Here is a 24,049-nt window from a genome sequence, read left to right on the forward strand (position 1 = left end):
ACAAATCTCCTGCACCACAGTGTAACGTGTTGACAGATCATCATTATTTTGATACATGCTTGGTATCAGTGTAAATGGAATCAGGTTAGAACCATTAAAAACAGGACTGAACTAACAATATATTAATAAAAGCAATGAAGAAAAATATACAAATGTAATTTGTGTTAAACATAAACACTTGGGTCTAAAATTACTGATGTGTACCATCTAAATTAGGCATATTTAGGAAGCAGATTTGGATCTATTTGAGACGAAGTGCACATCATTTTGGTAAAAGGTAGATACAGCTATAATTTGGCTACACTGAAAATAAAAAAAAATAAAGCCTGCTGGGAGCAACCTGCAGCTTTTGGGGAGATCATTACTAAATTGGATTCATGTGTCACATACTTATTTTACATAATACTGTGCAGCAACAGTCTGAATAATGTCTCTGCGGAGTAATGATGCATTTAACAGATTTGTTGCTTTGAGCCTTGAGGTAGTGATATACTGGGACAAAAAGACAAGTGCAATACATCAAGTCCCCTCTGTTAGTTTCCAGTTTGCACAGAGCCACACTGTCCTGCACATGCTAATCTCCCCCATCACACACACACACAAATACACACACACTTACATACACACAACTTATGGTGCTCTCTGTGCATTTTGCAGCTTCTTCCAACTTCTATCCACTAAGCTTGTGATGCCTGTGAAAGTAAACATACATTCAATATCATTAGGTTTCCAACACTACGTTTTTCAAAATATTCAACAATGTCTTTTCATACTTAGTATCTTGAGTACATGTGTCTCTTGTATTAGTGATACATTCCAGTCAAAGAACTAAGCATCCATTTCTCTGAAAGATAAGCCATGTGTGGAAAAACTTGTTGCAGCTCTGGAGGCCATTTCATCATGCTGTGGATGAAAAAAAATATTCCCTCCACAGCATGATGAAAAATATTTCATTTCTCCCCATCAGCAGGAATGCAAACTTTAACGCAGGACTTATCACTGCTCTTGCCAGCTGAGCTACAGAATCATGCACTGCATATAAAATGTGATCACACTTCTCACTTTTATTGCGCAGGTTTGTCCTTTGTAGCCTTTCCGACAGTGGCAGTAGTCAGGTAGCACACACCTCCCTCCGTTCAGGCAACGCTGTTTACACACCGCTGCAGAGAAAATTATTATTACAGGATTCCTTTAAACTAATTGGGTCTAATTCCGCTTCTCGTAACACATTTGAAAACATTTCATTTTGGACAAAAGGGGCCTAAAATAAAATAAATTTAAAAAAAAAACCTGAATCACTACTGAGGGATACTATCATATGATTAGTGGACTCACGTGTTTGACACTGAAGGCCCTCCCAACCAATGGGACAGTGGCAGGTGTTTGGTCCCACACACTCACCCTCATTTCTACACCTTTGCAGACAGACGGCTACAATAAGAACAGAGAAGATGACATGAACAAAGTCTACAGTGGTTTGTCACACATATCTATAGCACTTTAATGTAACACTATTCACTATTTTGTGTATGAATAAAAGATGGAGTCACTCACGTATGCTACACCTCTTCCCTCTCCACCCTGATGCACAGGAGCAAGTGTTGGGTCCTACACACTTGCCTTTGTTCATGCAGACTGGCTCACACACACCTGGAACGCATTTTATTTACATTAGGCCTCAGTGTTATTTCCAGCATACATTGAATTATAAGCTGCCTGTGGCATCACTTTAAATAAGCCTGCATTCAACCAAGCAGGCAGCAAACTTACTCTTTTGACACCTTTTTCCTGTGTAGCCTTCAGGGCAGGAGCACACGTTGTTCCTCATACACTGACCGCCGTTCTTACAAGGAGGGCTGCATACAGCTGAAACATGTCATATTTAACTGTGAGAAGCAGGAGACAATCTGCAAACGGCTTAAAGAAAAGCAGATTTAGACAGTTACTATAGTGGTTGCTACAAAAAAATCATCACATCTCTCTTTTCAGCAATCCTATCTTAGCTAGTTAATAGGGAAAAAAAAACCCTTTTAGCTGGGTCTGTGTACCTGACCCTGACCTCTGACCTCTTTGTGCAAAGGGTTCTCTCAAATGGATAATTCATTCATTCATAAAAAAGCAATACAAGACTGATAATCTGTTGTGGCCACAAAGGAATCTCCATAACAGAGAAGGACTAACAACAGTATAACTTTAAGAAAAAGCCAGTGAACCAACCCTGATTGTTAGCGTTTTGAAAAGCGTCTTTTAATCGTGTAGTGAATGATATAGAGACAGGACCAATTGTTTTCTCTGAGGCAGAACAGCAGAGCAGTAAAATGTGTCATTGTGTTATGAATGAATATCACTAGTCTTACCAATCTGACACTGAGAGCCATAGAAGCCACTGGGACAGGCACAGATGTTTGGCTTAACACATGTTCCTCCGTTCAGACAGAGAGGGTTACAGACAGCTGCCCAGGACACAGACAGGGAAAATAAATCAAATACATTTCATTTCTTTTCAATCCACAGCATAAATTAAAGAAGGGCTTGCATGTTTTGCTGTGTCAGGTGGTCATGGCAACAGTGGCAGGTATCAAAGTGAGTGTTCAATTTTGTGCCACCTGGAAATGTGGTGAGCAGGGAAAACATTTAAATGGAGACATTACAATTTGTTCCCTCAGTGTGAAGTCACACACGTACCTGAGTGACATGTTGGTCCGTACCAGCCTGGTTTGCATTCGCAGACATCAGGAGAAACACATTCGCCTCCATTTTCACAGTGCCTGTTACACACCACTGAGACAGATGAATGGTTGTTATGGACAATGGAAGAATGAAACTACAAATGAGTCCATGGAAGCACCAGTTAAGGTTTAAGGTGATACAGGACAGGCCTGAACCACATCCACACTGCTGATTTACAGGCGGTCTTTAAAATGTGTGAGCACATGTTTTCTCTTTTATTAAGCTGCTGACATTCACACTTAAGGATGTTTTAAGGGCGTTCACATTTACTGTGCAGTGTGTAGGACTCAGAGAACCATTCACACACAGAGACATCTTCTTACCATCAACGTTTCTCAGAAATGTGGGTATTTGATGTGGAAACTTTCCTTCGGAGTCACTATTCAAACCTCACAGTCATTGATTTCATTTCTAATTCAGTGTTGTGAACATGACGTTGGTACAAGAAAATCACTGCCATACTGTTTACACACCGCATCTTAACCCTGTCAAAGTATATAACAATATCTCACTGATTTCACATCTGGGTCCCACGTAGCCATAAGGGCAGGTACACAGGTTTCTGGCCAGACAGGTGCCTCCGTGCTGACAAGGTGGGTCACAGCTCGCTACACAACAACACAGGGATATAAATAACACAAAGATACTCATCAGTATTCTTTGAGCAGTCTGCGTGTGCGAGGCAGAGGGTTAGACAGGCTGATTCATAGGAGTTCAGGTTACCTTCCTCACAGGTGGGTCCACTGTACCCCAGAGGACATTCACATACATTGGGTTTTACACATTTCCCGTGGTTCTTGCAGTCAGGTCGGCACAAAGCTAAGAGGGATGAAAAGTGGCAGCTATAGCAGTAAGTTCAACAAGTTAAAACTCTTAAACAGTAATGTATCACATCAAGGTGCTCTGAGATTAACTTCCTTGTATCCAAGTGGTTTGTGGAGGTTCATTAAAAGGTGATTTGACTGAATGAGCTTTGGCCTCTAGGACAAAAATAAGCAAATCAGCCTCTGAAGCATCTCTGGCCCTCACCTATATGACAGTTGTAGCCAGTGTACCCTTCCTTGCAGGTGCAGGTGTTGGGCAGGGTGCACTCCATGTTCTCCCCACACTGATACCTGCACACAGCTGGAACAAATAACAGCTGGTTTACTTAAATAAATCCAGGAGATACTGGAGGACATGCGTGTTGCATGCATACACAAGTTGACACTGAAGCACAGAGTATTGAAGAGTAATTACTTCTTTAAGTAATTTATCCTGTGGGAAAAATAAGAAATCTTGAAAATGAGAGAACCAGGGCGAGTTTCTTGCTGAACAGCTGTGACTGTGGCCACAGGTAGCACAAACACACACTGGTAACAAAGAGTCACAATCTGTGCACTCAGTAACTCAGTAATGATTTTTATGGCCACCTGGGGGTAGCACAAACAACCTGTGAATGCATCACTGATGTTCATCACCTTGTAAGTTTTAATGGCAAACAGTTGTTTATTTACACATGCAGCAATTAGAGAAACATTAGCATTCAGTCTTGTTTAGCTCTATTTTCTGTCTCTACCAAATCCTACGGGAAACATTTGTCTCTTCAGTTGCTAAATGCTCCACTACCTTTATCAGCTAGTTTCCAGCTGTATCTGCTGAACACATAGTGTGGAGGTGCTTTATACTTTTTAGTTGAATACAGCTGCTGCTGAAAACAACTGTGCAGCAAGAGTGAACCAAAACTGTAAAGGTTTAAGCCAAAGAGCTGAACAATATATTAGCTAGTAGCCACCATAGCTACTTTATGTTTGCTTGGCCTCATTCAAGACACTAATTTTTGTGTTGCTGTTTGAGTGTGTGAACCCACATATTTCATTCCTGTGTCACTTCTAAACTACCTTTACACGTGACTCCGTCTCCAGTGTAACCATACGGGCAGCGTCCACACCTAAAGGACCCGGTGACAGTGGGCTCACAGGGAACACCAGGGAAGCAGGGAGAGTCAGCACAGGTCATATAGTGAGATGATGACCCCCATTTAACCCTGGTGAGGGTGGGGATCATCTCCACCCCGTTGACTCTAGTTGCAGTGTGATTTTGTGGGGTTGCTGTGGTCTTTCTGTCAGTAGAAGAAGTTCTCCTGATAGTAGAGATGGTGGCATCTGGTCTCATTCGCCTGTCAGTGGGTCGTCTGGGTGAGGCGGGAGACGAGGAAGAGGAGGAGGAGGTGGCAGTCAGTTTCTTGCTGGAATTCGATTTGATGATGTGAATATGACCATCTGCTCCGCTGGCAACAGTTCCCTGAACTGTAAAACACTGGAAGTTAGAGGATAAGACTTAAAAAATAACACAAATAAAGCTTTGGTCTGTCAGTATTACAGCATTCAAGTCTTTCCACATGCAACAGAGTTAAGTCACATTGTTTCCTATCACGCTGCCTCGATTTCATTTTATTTAATCTAACATGCAACCACTGTCATGATGTGACACACACACACACACAAACTTCATTCATTCATTCATATACCATAAATAAACCACGTTACATGGCAGAATAAAATAAAACATTTCCCTTCACACTCACCTGTTGTGCATGTTTGTCCATTTCCTTGCAGACCTGGAGGGCAGGGCCCACAGACGTAACCTGCAGAGACATGGGTGCTCTCAAAACACAGAACCCCCGGGTGACAAGGTCGTCTGCTGCACGGCGACAGGCCTGAGGGTCTGGGCCTTAATGAGCCCTGCAGTACTTTTGGTGGTGTGGTTTCCTCTTTGATTTGAGAGTCATGGTTACCTTGAAAAGGAAAAAATTAGAACAACCTTTAACCTGACAACCTTTAATTTTCTTAGTTATGTACAAATGTAAAACAATAGAAATTCTGACTCTCACATACAGGACACTGTTCTGTTGCTATAAATATCTGCTACTGAAAACAATAACATTACTTACTTGTGTTTAAGTCACATTTGCTAAAAAAACTACAGTACCCACCAGTTTTAAGTTGCATTTGCAAATTGCATTTGTGACCCAGTTTTAAGGATTTACACCTTTAGTAAGAAGCAGTGGGGGTGGAACAGAGAGCCAGAGAAAGGCTGATGTATTGTTGGTTCTGGCCTTTTTATGAGCTTGTTAAAAAAAAAAAAAAATAAAGAATACCATCAATCTTAGCTTTCACATACGAAACTCTTACTGAGACACAGGACTTACGAGTGCAGTTTTTTCCATCACCACTGTATCCTTGTGGGCAGACTCCACAGATGAAGGAGCCCAGTGTGTTGTTACAGGTCGCTCCGGGGAAACAAGGCTGAGAGGCACACTCATCTACATCTTCTCTACATGTACGACCTGAAAACACATTAAACACCAAGTTGCATAAAGTGGGAATGCTAAACAACTCTTACATTTTACAAATTAGTCCTGGGCATGATGTTTTTTATTCTCAGTAAAAAATGCGCCAACATAAAATGTACAGCAGGTCAAAGCAGCAGCAGCACATGATGTAAGATGTACTGGATGTTTTTAATGGACAGTATGATCAAACCAAGTATTTCTTTTGATTTGACTTACAAGCTAGTGGTTAAAACACTATGTTAATGGAAACGTTAACCTGTCTTCTCAGTGTGTAGCCCAGGATCTATTTTTGTATCTTAGTTTACTGTCTTCTCTCTGTTGTCAACTGTCTAACAAATGCAAAAATGCACAAAACACTAAAAGAAAAACCTAAACTAAAAGAAATGGTTGCCGCTACAGTAGCACACCTTGCTAAAGAAGCATCTAGCAGGCATATCTTTGCATTTCTCAGTATTGCACTGAAATGTTCTGAAACCAAGAAGAATGACAGCCACATTATCAAAAACAATCCTAGGGGTGGTCGGACTGGCAGGTAATTTGTCATGAGCTTTTGCAAAAGAATCACTGGACAAATATAAAGGTCAATAAGGGTCACAGATCATTTAATACTCCTTCAAAGTGCAGCTTCGTGCAAAAGTAATTGCTCTGTGCGCTTGGATAGTTTGAGGAGCTTTGATGGTCGATCTCTACCTGTCATTCCAGGTGGGCAGATACAGGAGAAGGAGTTGGGGCCATCGATGCAGCGGCCAAGTCTGCAGGGGTTTGGTTTACAGTCGTCAATGTCCACCTCACACCTCTCCCCTCTAAATCCATTGAGACACACACAAAGATATTCCCCGCTGCCGGCAGGGAGGTTGATGTTGGTCACACAAGAAGCTCCATTCAGACATTCACAGGAGCGCACAGTCACCTGGGTATAAACAAAAGAAAAAAACACTGGTCTCAATGGCACAACTTTATTCTGACTCTTCTCCAGTTGACAATGATTATCGTAACCAAAACAATATTTTGGCAGCCCAGTGTGTTTTATGTCTATTTCCAACGCACTATATTATGAGACAACGATGTCCATCAAGTCCAAACTGAAAATTAAGCAGATCTAGTACGCAAATTGACATCTTTGACTTACTTCTTTGACTTACTTCTTTGTGTACAAACTAAACAGACATATTGAAAGCCTGCCTAGGATTAATATGACAGTGGGACATGAAGCACCTTTAGTAGAAAACTACTCTAGCTCCCTCTAGTGGGAAGAAGCATCCGAGACTAAAGGAGCCCTTATCAGGTTATCCCCAAAGAATTTACTGGCCTGACAAGCTGCCAGTCACTTTAATCGACTCAAAATACATAATTGAGTGGCTGCTGAACTTGTAGTTAACCTCAACAGCTGTAGTGGAGCTGCTCAAAGTGTAAGACAAACACATCCTGGGTATTCAACACATTTAAACTAGTACAAATTAAACATTCCTTTTTTCCACACTTCTCAAACATACGTTCTGTGAAAACGTCCAAACCTGTAATGTAAAGACGTTTCAGGTTAAACAAGCCCAGTCTTACCTGTACCAAGGCTCTGGTTTCAGCATTACAGTCGTCCGACACAGTGAACTGGAAAGTGTGTGTGTCTGTGGTTTCAGCAGCGGTCGTCCACATCAGCAGGCCAGCTGGAGACAGAGCTGCACCTTCAGGACCTGATACCAGGGTGAAAAAAACTGCAGAGCCCTCTGGGTCCTGAGCTTGTAACTGGTAGATGAAATTCTCCCCCTGAAAGGACTGGAGACGAAACGGCAGTGACTGCATCACCGGGGGCTCATTTTCTGAGGGATAACATAAAGGAAGGAAAGAGTAAGAACTTTGATATCACCTTCTGAACAAGCAACAGTGTGGTAGGTTCTCCTCATTTCAGCTTTATGAGAGTATGAACGAGCTGTGAAGCAAACCAGATTGATATTTTTGCATACATACTCTCTGTTATGGACCAGGTGTGTTTGGAGGAGTCTGGGCGACATGTGAGGCAAGGGCTGCTGGGATTGGACTCTCCTTCACTGTAACACAGACCATCAATGATGCATGTTTTCTCCTGCAAGAGGAGCAAGATGAAAGACTCAACACATTTGGTTTGAGGGAAACCTAATTGCTTCCTGTGTTTAAAATGCTGTACCTCTTACATTCAGTAAGACTACATTACAAGCAGATCAGTGATTGAACCACTACAGTTTGCAACACCATGGTGAATGTTTACTCTGCAGTAGAAAACATGGTTATAATTACAAACAGCAAATTATACTCAAATTTCTGAATTTAGAAATAATCCAGGGCAAATTGTATTTTAAATTACACACGTTACATAAATAATAACAGTGACAACAAACATCTACTAAATCTACCTTTAATATTTTGGTTATTCAGGATGATTGCACAAATCTGAGGGTGTAGCTGGTTTTGAGCTGGGCTAAGTTTGGATAATTCTACAACAGTGATGTTAGAAGTGTCAGATTCACCAGGCACAGAAGGCAAAAATGCTCTAAAACCTTGTACAGTTTTGGAGCTCAGGGTGTATTGGAAGCGGTCACAGTAAAAGCATGAAGAAAAGCAGACTGCATAAAATCTAAAATCTTTGGATATTGCAGTGCTCACCTATATATTAAACAAAAGAAATCAATATCAAGAAAGACATTTTACCCTCAGGGTGCAAAAGACTTCATTGTTGAGGCTGCAGATCTGGCAGGCTCCGTCGTACAGAGTCAGTATTTTGGCGTTACTGTAGCTGTAGCCATCATTGGAAACCTGCCGTTAGATGATCACTGATTACTGTGGACCAATGGCTAAAGGCATTAAACAAACAAACAAGTCTGGCTGTATTCACTCACACTGGGTCAGTTTTGACTAGTTTTATATTTAAGAGCTACATATAAAGTAGAAGCAATTTCAAGTGTAGGTACTGTTCAACACTTTACTTGGTATTTCAACAGGTAAATCAAGCAGTTTGCTCTGTTGAGCTCATTTTCCCAGAAAACATCCATTTGCACACAGTAGACTCTTTCCACATCTGTAGCCAGCAGGTAAAAACAAGCAAACTGTCTGTGTCCAATTACCCCAGTGTGTATTTTCTGTGGGAGCATTCTCACATCATTATAGCTCTTGAAAAATAACCACATCCTTAGTTTTGACAACTTGGGTATCAGACAGGAGTGGGAGAGAGAAAGCGGGACTGATAATTGTATTTTCACCAGTGCACACTGGAAAAATGACTGGAGATGTGACTGACTTTGATCTGCCAGCGGGCCAATGGTCTGTTTGTCTCCGTCCCCAGGTCTAGGACTGTAGGAGCCTGGCTGTCCTCCAGGGGCAGCAGGCACTCCAGAGCTGTCACATCCATAAAGGTGGCAAGGACAAACTGGGGCTCATCCAGAACCCACTCCCCTTCCACAAACTTCCCAGGGGCAGAAGAAAGAAAAGAGAGAGAGAGATTAGAAATAGGAACAGGGAAGATAAAATAAAGTAACATACAGTCACAAGACAAGAAAGTGACAAAAAGAGAGAATAAAAACAAGAATTCATAATTTAGCTGGAGTAACATATAGATCACATCCTGACACTGATCAGTTTATTTCTGACCACAACACTGTGCTGATGAAGGTGCATGTTGGCTGTAATTCTAATTAATGTGGGAGCAAAAGTCATCAAAACATTTCATTTTGTTATTGATGTTGATCTAATGGTATCAAATGCACAAAAACCCCAAATACAGCTCTATAATATATTTTAAACATTAATATTTTTAATTTACATATGGATCAAATAATGTGTCTCCTTTCTTAACTGGTCTTCAATTCAAAGGTACAAACTAAATTTCTGAAGATCCTGCCCATTTATTAACTGAAGTCATAACCTCAGTGTAAACAAACATAGATCTGATCCAGTTTAGCTGTCAGGACTTTCTTAGCTACTGAGTAAGTGCCAGAAAAGAGAAGTTGTGGGCTGGTAAACACAAGCAGGAGACAGAAAAAACAAGCAGAAACTCAAAGTACCTTTTCTTTAACAAACTCACACTTGAGCTCGTAGGAGTCCTTAAAGCCCTGACCGTAGACCTGGACGGTGGCACAGTCATCCTGTCGGACATCACACAGACCCCCTCTCTCCAGCTCGGCGATCTCTGGCATCTGGTCTTTACAACATCAACAGCAAGAAGTGCAGATCAGCATCAACTGTTAACCCTGGGAATTCAGACCACAAACGTCTGTGATCATCTGAGGTGCAATGGAAAGTTAGTGACTGCTAAATGTCCATCTCTGATGTGCCTCTACTGCAGTTATTATGTCATATATTCCATTACTGATATATGTGCAATAACCTTATTTTGTCTGCTCTACTGGCTTTAGACCTCTTTGGGACTAGTGTTTCTGTTTTGGTGTTTCGGCTTAGTATATTACCAGACAGCACACTGCAGTCATAGGATCCAAATCCTGGGAAGCAGACACATCCCCACTCCAAGCACTGGCCGTTCCCGTTGCACATGTTGGGACACTTGAGGACGGACAGAATATCTTGGTACTCTTCTTCTCTCCTCCTCTCCTCTACCAGCCTCCTCTCACACTCGTTCTCCAGCAGCGGTATTGTTGCATTCAGCCATGACTGCTCATCCTTCAGCTGTAGGTCAGTAACACACATAGTCACCACAAGGCTCACTACCATCTCTTGTAACAGGGGCCTGCAACCTAACGCTATGCCCGAGTTTGCTACAGCCTGCTGGCACTGTGTCCTGGCCTGCTGCTCAGTCAGACCAGAAGGTGTTGGCCATGTTGAGGAAAAGATGGGTTGACCTGATGGTTCATGGTCCTCTGGGAAAAAGTAGGCAAAGCCTTCCAGATCAGACTGGCTGAGGCTTTGGTGAGGGGAGTTGGAGATGTAACGGTGGGTCTGCCGTCTGCCTCTGTGCTGGTGAGCTGATGTCAAAACACCATCCCTGGACGTTCTCGGAGGGAATCCTCTTTCACGTGGCAGCATGTGACTTCCATGACGGCCTGGAGGCAGCGACTGTCCTTCGTTTCCTTCACCTTTGGCTACTTCCACAGAGCCAATATACTCAGCTGTGACATCCAGAGTGGGAATGACATTGAGGAGCTGCAGGTTGCCTTGATGGGAGCACATAGAGTCAGAGGAGGTGACAGGATGAGATCGGGCTCTGGGAGATGTGGGGCGTGGCTCGGTCTGACAGGTACAGTAATTACGAGGGGTCAGTGTACTCAGATGGGACGGCGTGGTGTCAAACAGGCTAGTGCCTGGAGGGAGTCTGACACAAACAGAAAAAAAATGGTCAGTGAAGAGAAAACAGGCCTTCACATGGTAACATTAACCTCATAAGGTGATCAAGTTAGAAAAATAACTCTTAATCTATATACGTCTTTGGTGAGAGTAACAACTCTTAACCACTCCAAAATGTTCCTATCATGTGATCTCACCTCCATTCAGAGATAAAGGCATGCAGGTCCTCCAGTGTGGTGCCCACTGCTGAATGGAAGTCATTGTCTGACTGTCCATCATAAGTCCCACACAGACCCTCAGTGTGACTCCTGTCTGAACTGGGGGCTCTTAGTGTCAGACTCATTCCCCAGTCAGACACATCTGCACGAACAAATGCTCCGGACGAGAAGGTCATCTGCAAACAGTTGAATGTTTGGGATGAACATATGGAGAAAAGAGAAGATCTTATTTTTAACAATAAGCACATCAAGCAGCAGTCAAATTTGGGTTGGTTACATTTGTTTACAGATTTCAGCAGCTACAAGGTAGGTGACCTTTGGAGAAACAGATCAACCTTTTAGGAAACAGGACAGATCTTTGATGTGTGTCTGACTCGTCCTCACTCACAGTGACTTTGCGTCCTCGGTAGGACTCTGTGATCTGAATGCCACTCTTGCTCAGGTCTCTGTTCTTCACAGACAGATGTGGTTTAGTTTCGCCTAACTCTCCGTTGCACATGTCAAAAGAGATAACATCACCACCGTCCCTCGCCACAAAGCCGCACACACATGAGGCAGCATGCACTACGCTGCCACACTCCCACTGACGGACGTGGACCTCAAACGGCCAGAAACTGCTCTTATATAGAACAAAGGTGCCGATTTGGTAGTTCTCATAATGCCTGTTGGTAAACAAAGAAAAATATTGAATTGTTTTCTGTTCACTTCCTGATATAAATTAGTTCAAAAACATATAGATTCAATCATTCACTATTGAACTCCCTCATATTATCACATTGGTTAACCTGCAATAAAATGTATTATAGTCTATGACACATATTGCACGAAATACGTTTCCTGATCAGCTGAACTGAAGTACCTGCCATCGAATGTGATGATATGAGGATCGGTGAAAGAGTAGCAGTAGGCCGAGGGAACATCCTTTACTGTTATCTGGAAAAAAGGACAATGAGTTTGTTCCTTCTTAACATGAAACATTTGTGTTGCATGATTAGGGTGCAAGACTGTACCAGTCCTTAAAATCAACAAATGGAAGGGTCAGCAAGGCTGACCTCCACAAAAACTGATGGAAACAAGCACAGCCACAAGGAGCTCATGGAGATGAGAAACTTTGATTAATAAAAATCCAAAACACATAAATGAGAAAACAATAAACAAAGTATCCGCTTCACAGATTGATGCGTTTACCTGCACGGGTTCTGGTGAGTACCCGTTCCACAGAAAACTACGCGTGACGATGGGTTTGACAGAGATCTGTGTTGTCCTGTTGTCATCTTTGACAAAGTCAGTGATGGCACTGAAGTGGACCAGAGCCTGGCCACAAACTCCGTCCCTGCAGGGGCTCTGGGACAGATCCAACACACAGGAGGACAGAGACAGGTCTGCACCCAACAGACCTTCTACAACAAGGCAAGGGTTTAATGTTAGTTTATTTGCAAAATAAGAAAAAGGACAGAAAAGGTAAGATTAACACATTTATTACCCTTTATAATGGAGGATCAAATTCAAGGTGGGCAGTATGTCAACAAGAAAAACTTTAACAGACTGCGGTGAAATCATTAAATCACTACTGTGTGATGTCTATCGGTGATACATATATCTTGTAGTAGAAAGTGCGATTCTTTTCTGTACATCAGTGCAAACATTTGTTAGGGCTTTTGCTGACTCCAACAGCAGGAATTCTGAACGTCAGGAAGTTTATTTTAGGACGGTTAAAAGACATTGAGATAAAAACTTAGGTCTATTAATAAATAAATAAATGCAATGATAGTTTTTATGTTTGTTCTAACATCAACAATCATAAAATCATCAGGAACATACAACGTGGAGGATGTACTCACCTTGGCTGTTTGTTATGAGCTGAAGAGACAGCGTGCACTGCTCAGTAGAGGAGGAAGAGTCTTCCAGACACGGGACAGGAACCGTGCTCTCAACAACCAACTCATACAGTCTCCCATCCTCAGGTATAGTGTCCACTTCTGGTCTTAACTGCACGAAACAGAAAAAGATTAATCAGCCTTGATTTAGAAAGATAATTTGACATTCAGAGATCTAAGAGTCACATATTTGTTCACAGTTACAGTTCAGCTGGATATGCACCGTAGAGATCTGAGCAGCTGTAAGTGTGTGTGCACACACACACTGACACAGTTAAACAACTTCAGGTTATTGTGAAATACCTTAATCCCAGCAAAGAACTCCTGACTTTCCACTGAATCACTCCGGATGTCCGGTGAGTCTAAGAAGAAACTGGAGCTGGAGCAGTAAATCTAAAAGAGAGGAAGAGTCTAAGAATTTGTCTTTCCTTTATTTGAATATACTACATATTAATGTGCACACTATTTGTTGCATTCTATTGAATTATATTTAGACTGCAAACCTTGCACAAACCAAAAAAAACAAGGTCATGTCAAAGGACATGTCAAAGGAAAATTGCATTTCAACTGGAAATTAACAGCAAATAAAACGGAAACTCCTGGATGTTTTATATAAAACCAGGTCACAACCAGCTCACAGTAAAACCAAACTGCATGTTGACATATTTTAATAATGCTGCCTTAAAAGGCCAAGAGCCACATCTTTGATTTACACAATAGCTCTTATTTCCAAAAGAATGGAAAGGCGATTACTGGGGGTTGCTGGAATGCTGTACTGACAGTGAGTCACAAAATTCTCACTGAAATTACTCTCACATTTTTTATTTGTTCAGTTTTCTTTCCAGAAATCCATTGGATCTATCCTGGAATTTCTCTCTACCTATGTAAAAACTTTCAAATGTCAGAAAGTGTCTGTCCACTAACTGAGAATAAAAGAAAACTCAAAACTCTAGTAGAAAAAGAAAAGCAACTTAATGTAATTTAAAATATGCAAGTCTGAATTAAGCTTAATTTGGCCTTGGCACATAGTTTTTACTAAATTACTAAATTAGGATTATAATTAGCACAAACAACAAAACAACCAAATCTAAGTAAGCCTCATTTCCATCCATCCATCATCTATACCCCCTTATTCCTAAGTAGGGTCACAGGGACCTGCTGGAGCCTATCCCAGGCAGGGGTCCGCCCTGGACAGGTAAACCTCATTTCATGACAGCGAATACAAACATCCAGACAGATCTTGTTAGAGCGCTAAGCTTTAATTTGACTAGGGTCATTATTAGTCTACTGCTAATAAAATCATAGACTAATATTAACTATAGCAAACAGGAAACAGAAGGAGCATCTCTGCAGAGGACAAACTGTTCAGACTCGTCCCCTCTGGGAGGCGCTACAGAGCACAGTACATCAAAACCACCTACCCCAGGGCTGAACTCTTAATGTCATAATGGCAGAAATAACCACTGTGCAATACGACCACATGCATATTTACACATCTGCTACCAAGCTCATGTAAGGTGTCACATTGTTTTGTAAATACTAGACTGTGTTAGATTAGACCTGGCTGTTGGCTCTATTAGTCCTTTATCAGCACAGACCACTTTAACCACCACAGCCCTGGATCTCACCTTGTCCCCCAGACGGAGGTTGAAGCCGTCCAGCTCGATGAAGGCGAAGGTCTGGATGGTGGTCTCCTGTTTGAGCTCCTCCTTCCTGCCCTCAGGTGAGAGGCGGGACCAGGCCACCACATAGCCCAGCGAGCTGTTGGAGCTGCTGTCAAAGCTGCACTTCAGGTAGATGGTGTTACCTGTCACCTCTGAGACGATCACTGGAACAGATGGAGTGGGAGCCTGCTTGGCTGACGAGGGAGAAGCCGCAAGAGGATGTAGATTAGTGGGAAATCTGATTATATTAACACCGGGAAAAATAAAGCAGCTGTTAAGAAATCAGGGCTGTGTCCTAACCCAAGGTCCACTGTCCTGCTTGTTTTCCAACTATCCCTGCTCTACCCACTGCTGATTAGCTGGAAGACAAAGTAAACTGGTATCTTCCAGCTTCTGATTGGCTAAGTCCTAAAGTGAATCAGGTCATCAGTGTCTTTTGTCCAACCTCCTCCTACAAGCGTTTCTTCATATCTGAAAAATATCAGTTTTTGACCACATTCATGGTTTAAGTCTATATTACATGTGGACACACTGTCTCCATACACCCAGCAGCTTATGAAAGCTTCCCTTCTGTTTAAACATGATAAAGACAGAGCCATAAACTAATGATTTTCCCAGTTTGGTGTGGAATCATTTAACAGGCTTGTACAGAGATCTGACTTCAGCCTTATCCAACACATTTAGGGTGAACTATAACACAGACACAGACGAGCCAGGCCCTCTCTGGGAAAGGAAAACAACGACTTCATCCAAATAAACGTGGTCATGAAAATAAATGAGGAAAGTACCTTAAGCTGATGAGCATGAACTTATTTATATGAGCTGCTCCAGCCAGAAAGTGTTCAGCAAAGCCTGAAAGTAGGAAAGTGCTCAGGAATCAGAGCACAATGGATTCCACAGTTAATGAACTTGTTCAGTGATCTTTCATTTATCTTTATTTAAACCTCCCTACTCTTTCCTTCCACCTCCACCAGTTTCCTAAAACCTGCCTTGGCATAATTCATGGTCTGGCTGAGGGCCATCACCATGGAGACGAGGCCCAGCGGACGCCGAGACACATGCTCGGCTCATTAAGAGGAGCGGTGAGGGGGCCGGCGGTGAATTCCTGACTGCATGGCAGTTCCCTGACCTCCTGATTGTTTTGGTGTTTGACCTAGAATAAGGAGACAAACACTGGTCATAAAAACAGCTGCAGGATCCTCACTTGTACATGTTCCATCGATGTTCACCTCATCTGGGCTGCAGGTCAGCGACGTTGTGGGCAAAGAGTCTGACATTTCTGTTAGCAGGTAGGAGAGCAATCATAAATCAGCATTACGTAACATAATAAATTAGACATGGCAGACTAAAGACTGTGAGCTTGGTGCCAACATACACTTTGTTTTGAAGATTTTATCTGTGTTTTCTGTTGCAGAGGGCAATTGTTCTGAAAAGGCTGTGATGTTGCTTCAACTTTTAATCTTCGTTTCTCACCATTTTGAGCTTCTGTCACATGCTCGTAACTCCTCTTTAAGTTTAAGGATTTTAAAGATGTATTTTGTTTTGTATTCTGTTTTCTTCAGAATGAAAACTGTTACTACATCTGCAAAATGTTACCAGGCAGCATATCTAAGTTGTCTTCCCTTTACTATCCAATAACTGCCTATGGTATTTAAAGCTCAACTAATGTTTTTCACAGTGATGTTTGGGCCCTGGCAGCATTTGGTTAATATAACAGAGATAAATCATGATCTTTGATTAAACATTAAAAAAGATGAAGCACAGAACAGAGGGTTTATTTTGTCAGATGTTTATATTCTTATGGAATATATAATACCATCAGTGTAATTCAACCCAAATTAATTCTGCAGCAGGACAGCCAGAGTCCACAGCAGCCAGAAGAAGAAGGAGTTCTGCAGAAGTTGTTATGGATTTCAGCCTCATTTGTAGCTTTGTCCCACATTGGCATCTGGACTAGTACAAAGTACCTGATACACTGTATGAGCTTCTGGTCAGGGTCATGAACTTAGATCAGAGTCGAATCATCAGCACTGACATACCTTGAGCACAGTATCCCATGCATCCCTGTGTGGGCTGGAGCAGGTAAATATTAAAGTCTCCACAGTTGCGAACGGTGACTGGGATGCGAAACATACAACACTCTCTGCTGCTGCTTGGGAAGAACTGCCAGGCAGCGCAGGCCGTCAGCTGTCTGACCTCCAGAGGCCCAGGCAGCGACTCGCCCTCACCAAGAGACAGCCACACTGGGGCCTGGGTCCCACAGTGGTTCACCTGGGTGTTTAGACAGAGTCAAGAGTCAAGAGGGGTGAACAGTCATCCAGTCAGATAAAGGTGCACATTTTCTGGACATGTAAGTTGAAAGTTTTATGGTTGTGAAGCTCAAAAAAACAAACAAAAAAAGTTTTGAGTACCAACAAACATTAATCTGTTTCTGAAAACACTCCTAAACTATCAAACCAACCAACCTAAACTTCCAAAAAGAAAGTGAATCCATTACTTGACTTAAAAAAACAGGAAGAAGACAAACAAATGCCTACTCTGCACTAGGAATGTCACAGTGCACAACCACTTTGCACTAATGAATCTGGGTATGTGTTTGACAAAGTTACAGTTTGTCACAGTTAATTCCCCTTTGGGAAAATATTAGCCTGACAGGTCTAGTCATTTCTCAGCTATCATCATAAAGACACAGGCTTATTATGTAACACATGTTCACAGCGATCCTCTCTTCCTCCACCCTCTCCTGTGGATATGCTTCACCCAGGGAGAGCAGCGATGCCCTGGGAAGGCAGAGGGAGGCTGACACTTCAGATGGATCCTGCAGGCTCCTCACAGCAGGCCGCCCGCAAGAAATGAGACACATTCAAGCTCTCCTTGCACTCTCCTTCATAAATATGTACACACACACACACACACACACACACACACACACACACACACTGATAACTGTGTGTATCCTCAAAGTCTAATGTGTCCACAACCACAACAACAGAGGCCACCTCAGTGTTCGCCCAAATCCCCGCAGTCTAACAAGACTTCCATGAGTGATCTATTGATATTTGTAATTAAGACAACACTTTTTTAATAATAATAACAATTTAATAATCTTTCTGTGACCTCACCACAGGATCTCAAAAAGCAAATACTCAACTCTTAAAGTCAAAGTCAGGGCTACCTTAAGTATGTCCCTGAGTTCTGTTTCCACTCTCTCTTACAAGACCTAAAGCTGTGCCATCATTTGAACTGTGGATTAAAATGTGACAATTTTTCTGCTGAGGTTCTCTGAAAAAGAGCGTTTCCTTACTTCTTGCTCATTATGAACTGGGACACTCCTCTCCAGCACTGAAGAAGGTATCATTTATGGCTCAGTAGCCAAAAGGAAAAGTTAGAAACTTGTAGCTCAAGTAGCTTAGTTAGAACTACATTTTACCAAGTACCATGGTAATACCATAAAAAAATGGTACTATACCCTGGTAGTGACTAAGTCACTGTGTAATTATACACCCACCTGTACCGTGTTACTGTGCCATCATGGTAGTGACAACATGGTCATTTATATCACCCATTACTGTATCACTGTGCTTTTTACAGCTATCAAACATGAAACTAATTGAAAAGTTATATGAATAAAAAAATAATTAAAAAAAATGATTTAATGTTTGTGCAGCCTGTGGAACCCAACAGGAGGAACATCTGTAGAGATGACAGATGTCGTTTCCAGATTTTGTGCCAAGCCTAAATATCTGGGTATATTACTTATATAACAGATCAGTTAAATGATGATGATGATGATGATATGATCAGACAATGCCAATGCACAGGGTAATAATGTTGACGAAGTAGTTTCATAGGTCTTCCAATGTAGTTAAACTAAGGCTTTTTAAAGCTTGTTCTTTAGCTCTGTACACTGCTCCCCTGTGGACTAACTTGAAGAAGGCATTTAATGATTGCCTACAGATCCTGCTGAGACAGCAGAGATTTTGTAGTGCCAGTGAGTTGTTCTGCAGGGTAGGATCTTTAAGCTACAGCACACTGGAGATGCCACTGAACATCCTTTAGTTTACATACGACAGACTACACAAGACATGTAGACTGTTCTCACTGTTAAATACTGAGTCTATGTCTTTGTGATTTACCTCCACACACTGTGTGGGCATGCTGGCCGGCTTGTCAAAAATCTGAAACTGGTACCAGCCTGGAGTGAGGGAGTGGTCACAGATGAATTCCTGCAGGGCGGACTGCTGCAGCCAGCTGGAGCTGAAAGTGGTGCTGCGGTAGGGGTTCTGGAGGATGGAGTGACCACCCGGCACACACTCTGGAGGGAGCACTGCAACTACAGCCAGAGAGACAACATAAGCACTGGATGTTCACCAAAACTGTCAGTACCAATGATCAAATATCTGGAAGACTTTCTGCAGGCCAAAGAGTCGGTTGTGGACGTCCACTTTCCAGCTGGTCTGTATTCAAAATAAACATTTCCATCTGAATTACAGAAAGTCATTACTGGCACAGCACTGCCCAAAGCACAGGTCATACTACCGTACGACATACTAACACCAACGTACTGGAAATCAGTTTCAGAAAACAAATTCTCAGATTGAATAATAATGAAGACCTGAGCTGCAGCCGAGCATGACTGTATTATCAGTGATGGATTTTCCCAGCAGGAAGTGACCCATATGGAGCATTTTAAGGTACGGTTTCTCAGGACCTGTATCATAAAGCACTTCTTTAAAACTTGCTGGGTGGAAGGAAGTCCTAAAACCGCTGCAGAGAAGCAAAATGTCAGCAGGTTAAAGGTTAAAGGAGAACTCCTAGACACCCAGTATGAGCACTTAGGTGTCATTACAACAGGCAATAAAACAAGAACAAGGACATCTGTGTACAGAGCTTAGTAGGTGGGATTAACTTTGGGATGTCCTCTTCCGTCATAGCTAATAGCTTTTCACAACCATGAGTGAAATTTTTTGGAAACAATTATTTACAGATTTTCAGAAAACCAGGGCACTCAAGACCAAACCCAACTGCTCCTGCAGTTTCTGTGTCAATTGAAAATGATGTTCATTGGACGCACAAATCACTTGCTGCTGATTGGTTATGACCACACAAATCAAAATGACCTCCTCCCAACAACAAACACGAACACAGCGTCAGATTGTATGAAAGATGTGAAACAAAAATGTGGGTTTTTCTATGATGCACTGCAACTTTGTCTGCAGGTTTGTTTGCACTATATTTATTTGGTTTTGTTGCTTCACGTGTTAAAATGTCTGTGAAGAGCCAAAGGAAAGACCAAGAAGCTGTGTCTGCTTGTGTCTTTCAGGCCATTCCTGTTTGTGGTGTAGACAAAGCCAGAATAAGTTTCATTCTCCTGCCCACATTCCAGTTGTGACTGTGACTCAAGGTCAATACGAGGCAGTAACTCAGTGTGACCGTCAGACAACTAATGGCTACAGGGGCTGGGAAATGATTCAAAACTCAGGATTAGGAAGAAGACGTGTAATTAAGGTCAAAACACAGACAGAGGGTTGAAGATCAGAGAGGAACAACCAGCTTTCTGGCCCTGACCTGAGGTCAGATGAAAAGTGATACCCTGACTGATCCTGTCTCAGTGGTGATGGAGAGATGGGCTGCCTATGCATCTTTAATAAGTCAGCATGTGGTTCCTTTATTCCTTATCACATGAGCAGGAACTGTGAGAGCCCACATCCAGTCTGTCTGTCACAGGAGGCAGCTCAAGAACCACAAACCTGCTCTGTTCTTCTTCCTAAGACACATTACACCATGAGACCATGAGACTGAGATATGTGACACTGGGTGACAGACACTGTGCATGATGGATGAGAAGGTGTCAGCTTCTGTTTGGGAACCCCAGGACTAACAGTATATACAGTGATTCAGCTGAGTTTTTAAAAATCAGACCTTTGGTTTGTAGCTGTTTTGGTTCTCTGGCGCAGCGAAGGGAAGGAGGCAGTCAGTGAAGCAGTGCGCATGCAGCTCCTGGCTGAGTGTGTGAACGTAGCGAGGTGAGCTTACCTGTGTGAGCGTGCATGGCGTTAGGAAGTAAAAACCCAAGGCACAGAAGAAGTTTCAACACCGCTTCACGTCCCATCGTCCTGCAGAGAGACCAGCGTGGGTCCAACACACAGAGGCGCGCACTGGCACCGCTTCCCCAAAGGGCTGGAGCCGTCTTTTCCCGTTTCCAAGTGAAGCTGGGTGAGATCCGGAGGAGCTGCGGGCTCGTTAAAGTCCCTTCTTGTTCAGTATCGGACGAGCTGTCGGCGGGTCTGCAGCGGCTGCCTACAGACTGTTGCAGCATCACGTCGTGTTAGGAGGGGCATCAGCTGTGCACCTTCTCATGACCCAAACCCCAAAACATCTGCACACAGCTGCTACTTGGCTCAGATAGACTTTTTAAAAAAATCTTAATTTGCCCTTAAAATTTCGGCAACATGAGCTTTGACACGTTAATATTTCTATTAGTCGACATAAACACTGCTCATATAGCACCTAGTGTACAAAGAAAGTGAGGAGGCTTTCAAAAAGATGCCCTGTTTTGCCTTGCACATGTTTTTGCATATAGGAACCTAAATATCCACAGTGCCTAAAGCTTTGCTCTGTATTAAATGACAGTGTGACAAATAAAACCTTTAAATCTTTAAATAAATGCTCACCTTTCAAAATGTTCTGTACAAATCCTGATTTACTGTGGGATATCACAGCATTACTGAAACTATTACAAATTTAGAAATCCAAATTCATCTCATATTAAAACTAAAGTTTACAGGATTCGCAGAGAGACTATGACTTTATCAGTCCACATCCACTGAGCCTGCTCTCATTCTCATTCAAAGGAAATTCAAATATTTGATGCGACACAAAAATGCAAACCAACTTAAGCCTGTAAAACTCACTGCACCAAAATTTGTTTTCCCTCTTTCTGAAAGGTGGGAACAGCAGACTGATGATCGAATCACCAAAGTTTACTATTGGCCACTGTGTGATCTTTCATTAGTCACCACTAAAACAGATGTAGCCCACATGCTGCATTTTTCAGGGAAACAGCATCAGCCAAACCGTGGGATTTTCAATCAGCCAGAGATTCACCTCCTTTCCCAAACTGCTCCTTTCACACACTTTAACTGCAGTCGTGCTCCCCAGATATAGTTTCACTGGCAGGAACAGAGGTTCTGTCAAAGTCCTGAAACTGATCCCTTTGGAAGGTCAGACGTGAACTGGGTGAAGTGATGGCTCAATTGTAAAGAACATCATAAACTTTGCAGCAGTTTGGAAAAAGTATAGATATTATACTTTCAATGGGTTAAAACAGAACAAAACCAGACCATTATTTTTGTTTCAAAAGTGACAATAAATTATTAAATAGTTGCAGATTAATGTTTCAGCACTGCAATAATTTCCCAGCTGTTAGAGATGATTGTTCTCTGTTCTCTGTAAGGTGTGAGTGAACGCTGCAGGACTGTTGCAGAAATGCTTTATCTTGAGTAAACACAGATAATACTGTGTGATTAATGATGAATAAACCTTCTGCACGTATAAAGGAGACCACTGGGAAACTGGCAGCTGTGCAGGCTATAGACTGCTCCTCTTGCCTTCATGAAGGTGCCTGACCGTCTTGTTGAGATGTTTGCCTATTTGACTCCCAGGAGCGTCGACACAACCTCTGCCTCGTAAATCTCCTGGACCATCAATCCAGTAAGAACCCGGGATAGCCATCCGGTACAAGCCCACTGTCTTCCCGTCTGCTCGCCCCTTGTCTTACACAAGCAGCAATTACATCTCAATCAGCCTCCTGGATGGAAAACATGAATCTGTGTCAGCAGAACATTTACGTACATGATACGAATGTTCAAGTGAAATACTGGGGTCAAAAAGTGGTAAACAATTGGGGATAATTGCCTTCTTTAAAAAAAATGTTAATTTTAATCTACACATGAGCTCATTTTGGGCAATTTTCTCTCATTATAATCAGTTATGCAGATGTGGGAAAAATGGTAGCACTGTAGTGTCCCCTGGGAAATGGGATATCAGCTAAATGATGCAGGGAATGCAAACTGTTTATAATTACCTTAACTTCCACCACTGACAGGAAAATTGCTTGCACAACTTCATGTGTTCAAGCCTTTAAGTGAACATAAGAACACAAGAGAAGAAAAGCCCAGAAGTAATACACTTGTTTGATGTCTCCTTTGCTGTTTCACATACATGAAAATCACAAACATCAGCTAAATCGATAATTCAGCACCAGTACAAGACAAAGTCACTGCTTTGATTTACAGCCCAGATGAGTGAAACTGCGCTGGGCCCCTGTGGAGAAGATGTGAGCAACAACATGCAACGATTTACCACTTTGTGTTTTGGCTAATAACCTTTTTACAACAAAAAAACAAGAAAGAATAAGCAATAAATACACCAGCTATAGTTTTTAATCATCTGGGTGGGATGAAGTGATTCACGTTCAATCTTCAACTCTCAGATTCATGTAGAAGTAACAAGACAGACTCCTGCACTAATATAAAGAGATTGATAAACAGATGTTAGTAAGTTTGACCTGAGAAGTAAAACAACAGTGTAAAGAAGAACAGAATGAACTTTGCTGATTGGCTGAAAACCTTAAATGTGATTTCGGAACTTTACATTTTACACTTTGAAGTGTAAAATAAAGGTGGAAGAACAGAAGAAGGGAATTAAAGAAGTAGAACAACTGTAACAAAAGAAGGGAAAAAAACAATGAGAGATCAAGCACAGCATTTCAGAACTGATCAAATATTTGTAGTTTCCACCTTCTGTTGCATGTGTGTTTGTTGTGTAATCGGTTCATGCAGCAGAAGGAGCTTTAGGTTCAGTTACTGTAGACAACACATGTGACCTCAGAGCAGCTGGGCCATAACATGAGCTATTCCTGCTTCCACCCCCGACAGTCGTAAAACAAGTTACAGTTGAGCT

At 42.1% G+C, this 24,049-nt stretch overlaps 1 protein-coding gene across 2 annotated transcripts; it reads right to left on the minus strand.

Annotated features, from left to right (window-relative positions):
- Window positions 1-36: 36 nt before the first annotated feature.
- On the minus strand, window positions 37-22,194 carry vwde (von Willebrand factor D and EGF domains). 2 transcript variants are annotated; one of them, XM_026316548.1, is made up of 31 exons: window positions 21,122-22,194; window positions 19,222-19,418; window positions 17,125-17,356; window positions 16,290-16,364; window positions 15,050-15,279; window positions 13,725-13,814; window positions 13,386-13,533; window positions 12,733-12,944; window positions 12,404-12,477; window positions 11,933-12,206; window positions 11,524-11,720; window positions 10,495-11,354; window positions 10,093-10,229; window positions 9,330-9,494; window positions 8,744-8,848; window positions 8,027-8,141; window positions 7,622-7,878; window positions 6,755-6,974; window positions 5,921-6,058; window positions 5,297-5,506; window positions 4,611-5,018; window positions 3,760-3,855; window positions 3,454-3,549; window positions 3,243-3,338; window positions 2,686-2,781; window positions 2,358-2,453; window positions 1,771-1,866; window positions 1,555-1,650; window positions 1,336-1,431; window positions 1,063-1,160; window positions 37-692 (listed from the first exon to the last, which is right to left on the minus strand). In XM_026316548.1, the coding sequence occupies exons 1-31, from the start codon at window positions 21,402-21,404 to the stop codon at window positions 678-680; spliced, it is 5,508 nt and encodes a 1,835-aa protein (XP_026172333.1). In that variant the 5' UTR covers window positions 21,405-22,194; the 3' UTR covers window positions 37-677. The 2 variants fall into 2 exon arrangements, with proteins under 2 accessions (XP_026172333.1, XP_026172334.1); XM_026316549.1 differs by lacking the exons at window positions 19,222-19,418; window positions 21,122-22,194 and having other exon boundaries at window positions 15,050-15,274; window positions 17,125-17,197.
- Between the last annotated feature and the right edge of the window lie 1,855 nt (window positions 22,195-24,049).

This window comes from Mastacembelus armatus, chromosome 16, assembly GCF_900324485.2.
Source record: "Mastacembelus armatus chromosome 16, fMasArm1.2, whole genome shotgun sequence".
In the NCBI taxonomy this organism is placed as follows: domain Eukaryota; kingdom Metazoa; phylum Chordata; class Actinopteri; order Synbranchiformes; family Mastacembelidae; genus Mastacembelus; species Mastacembelus armatus.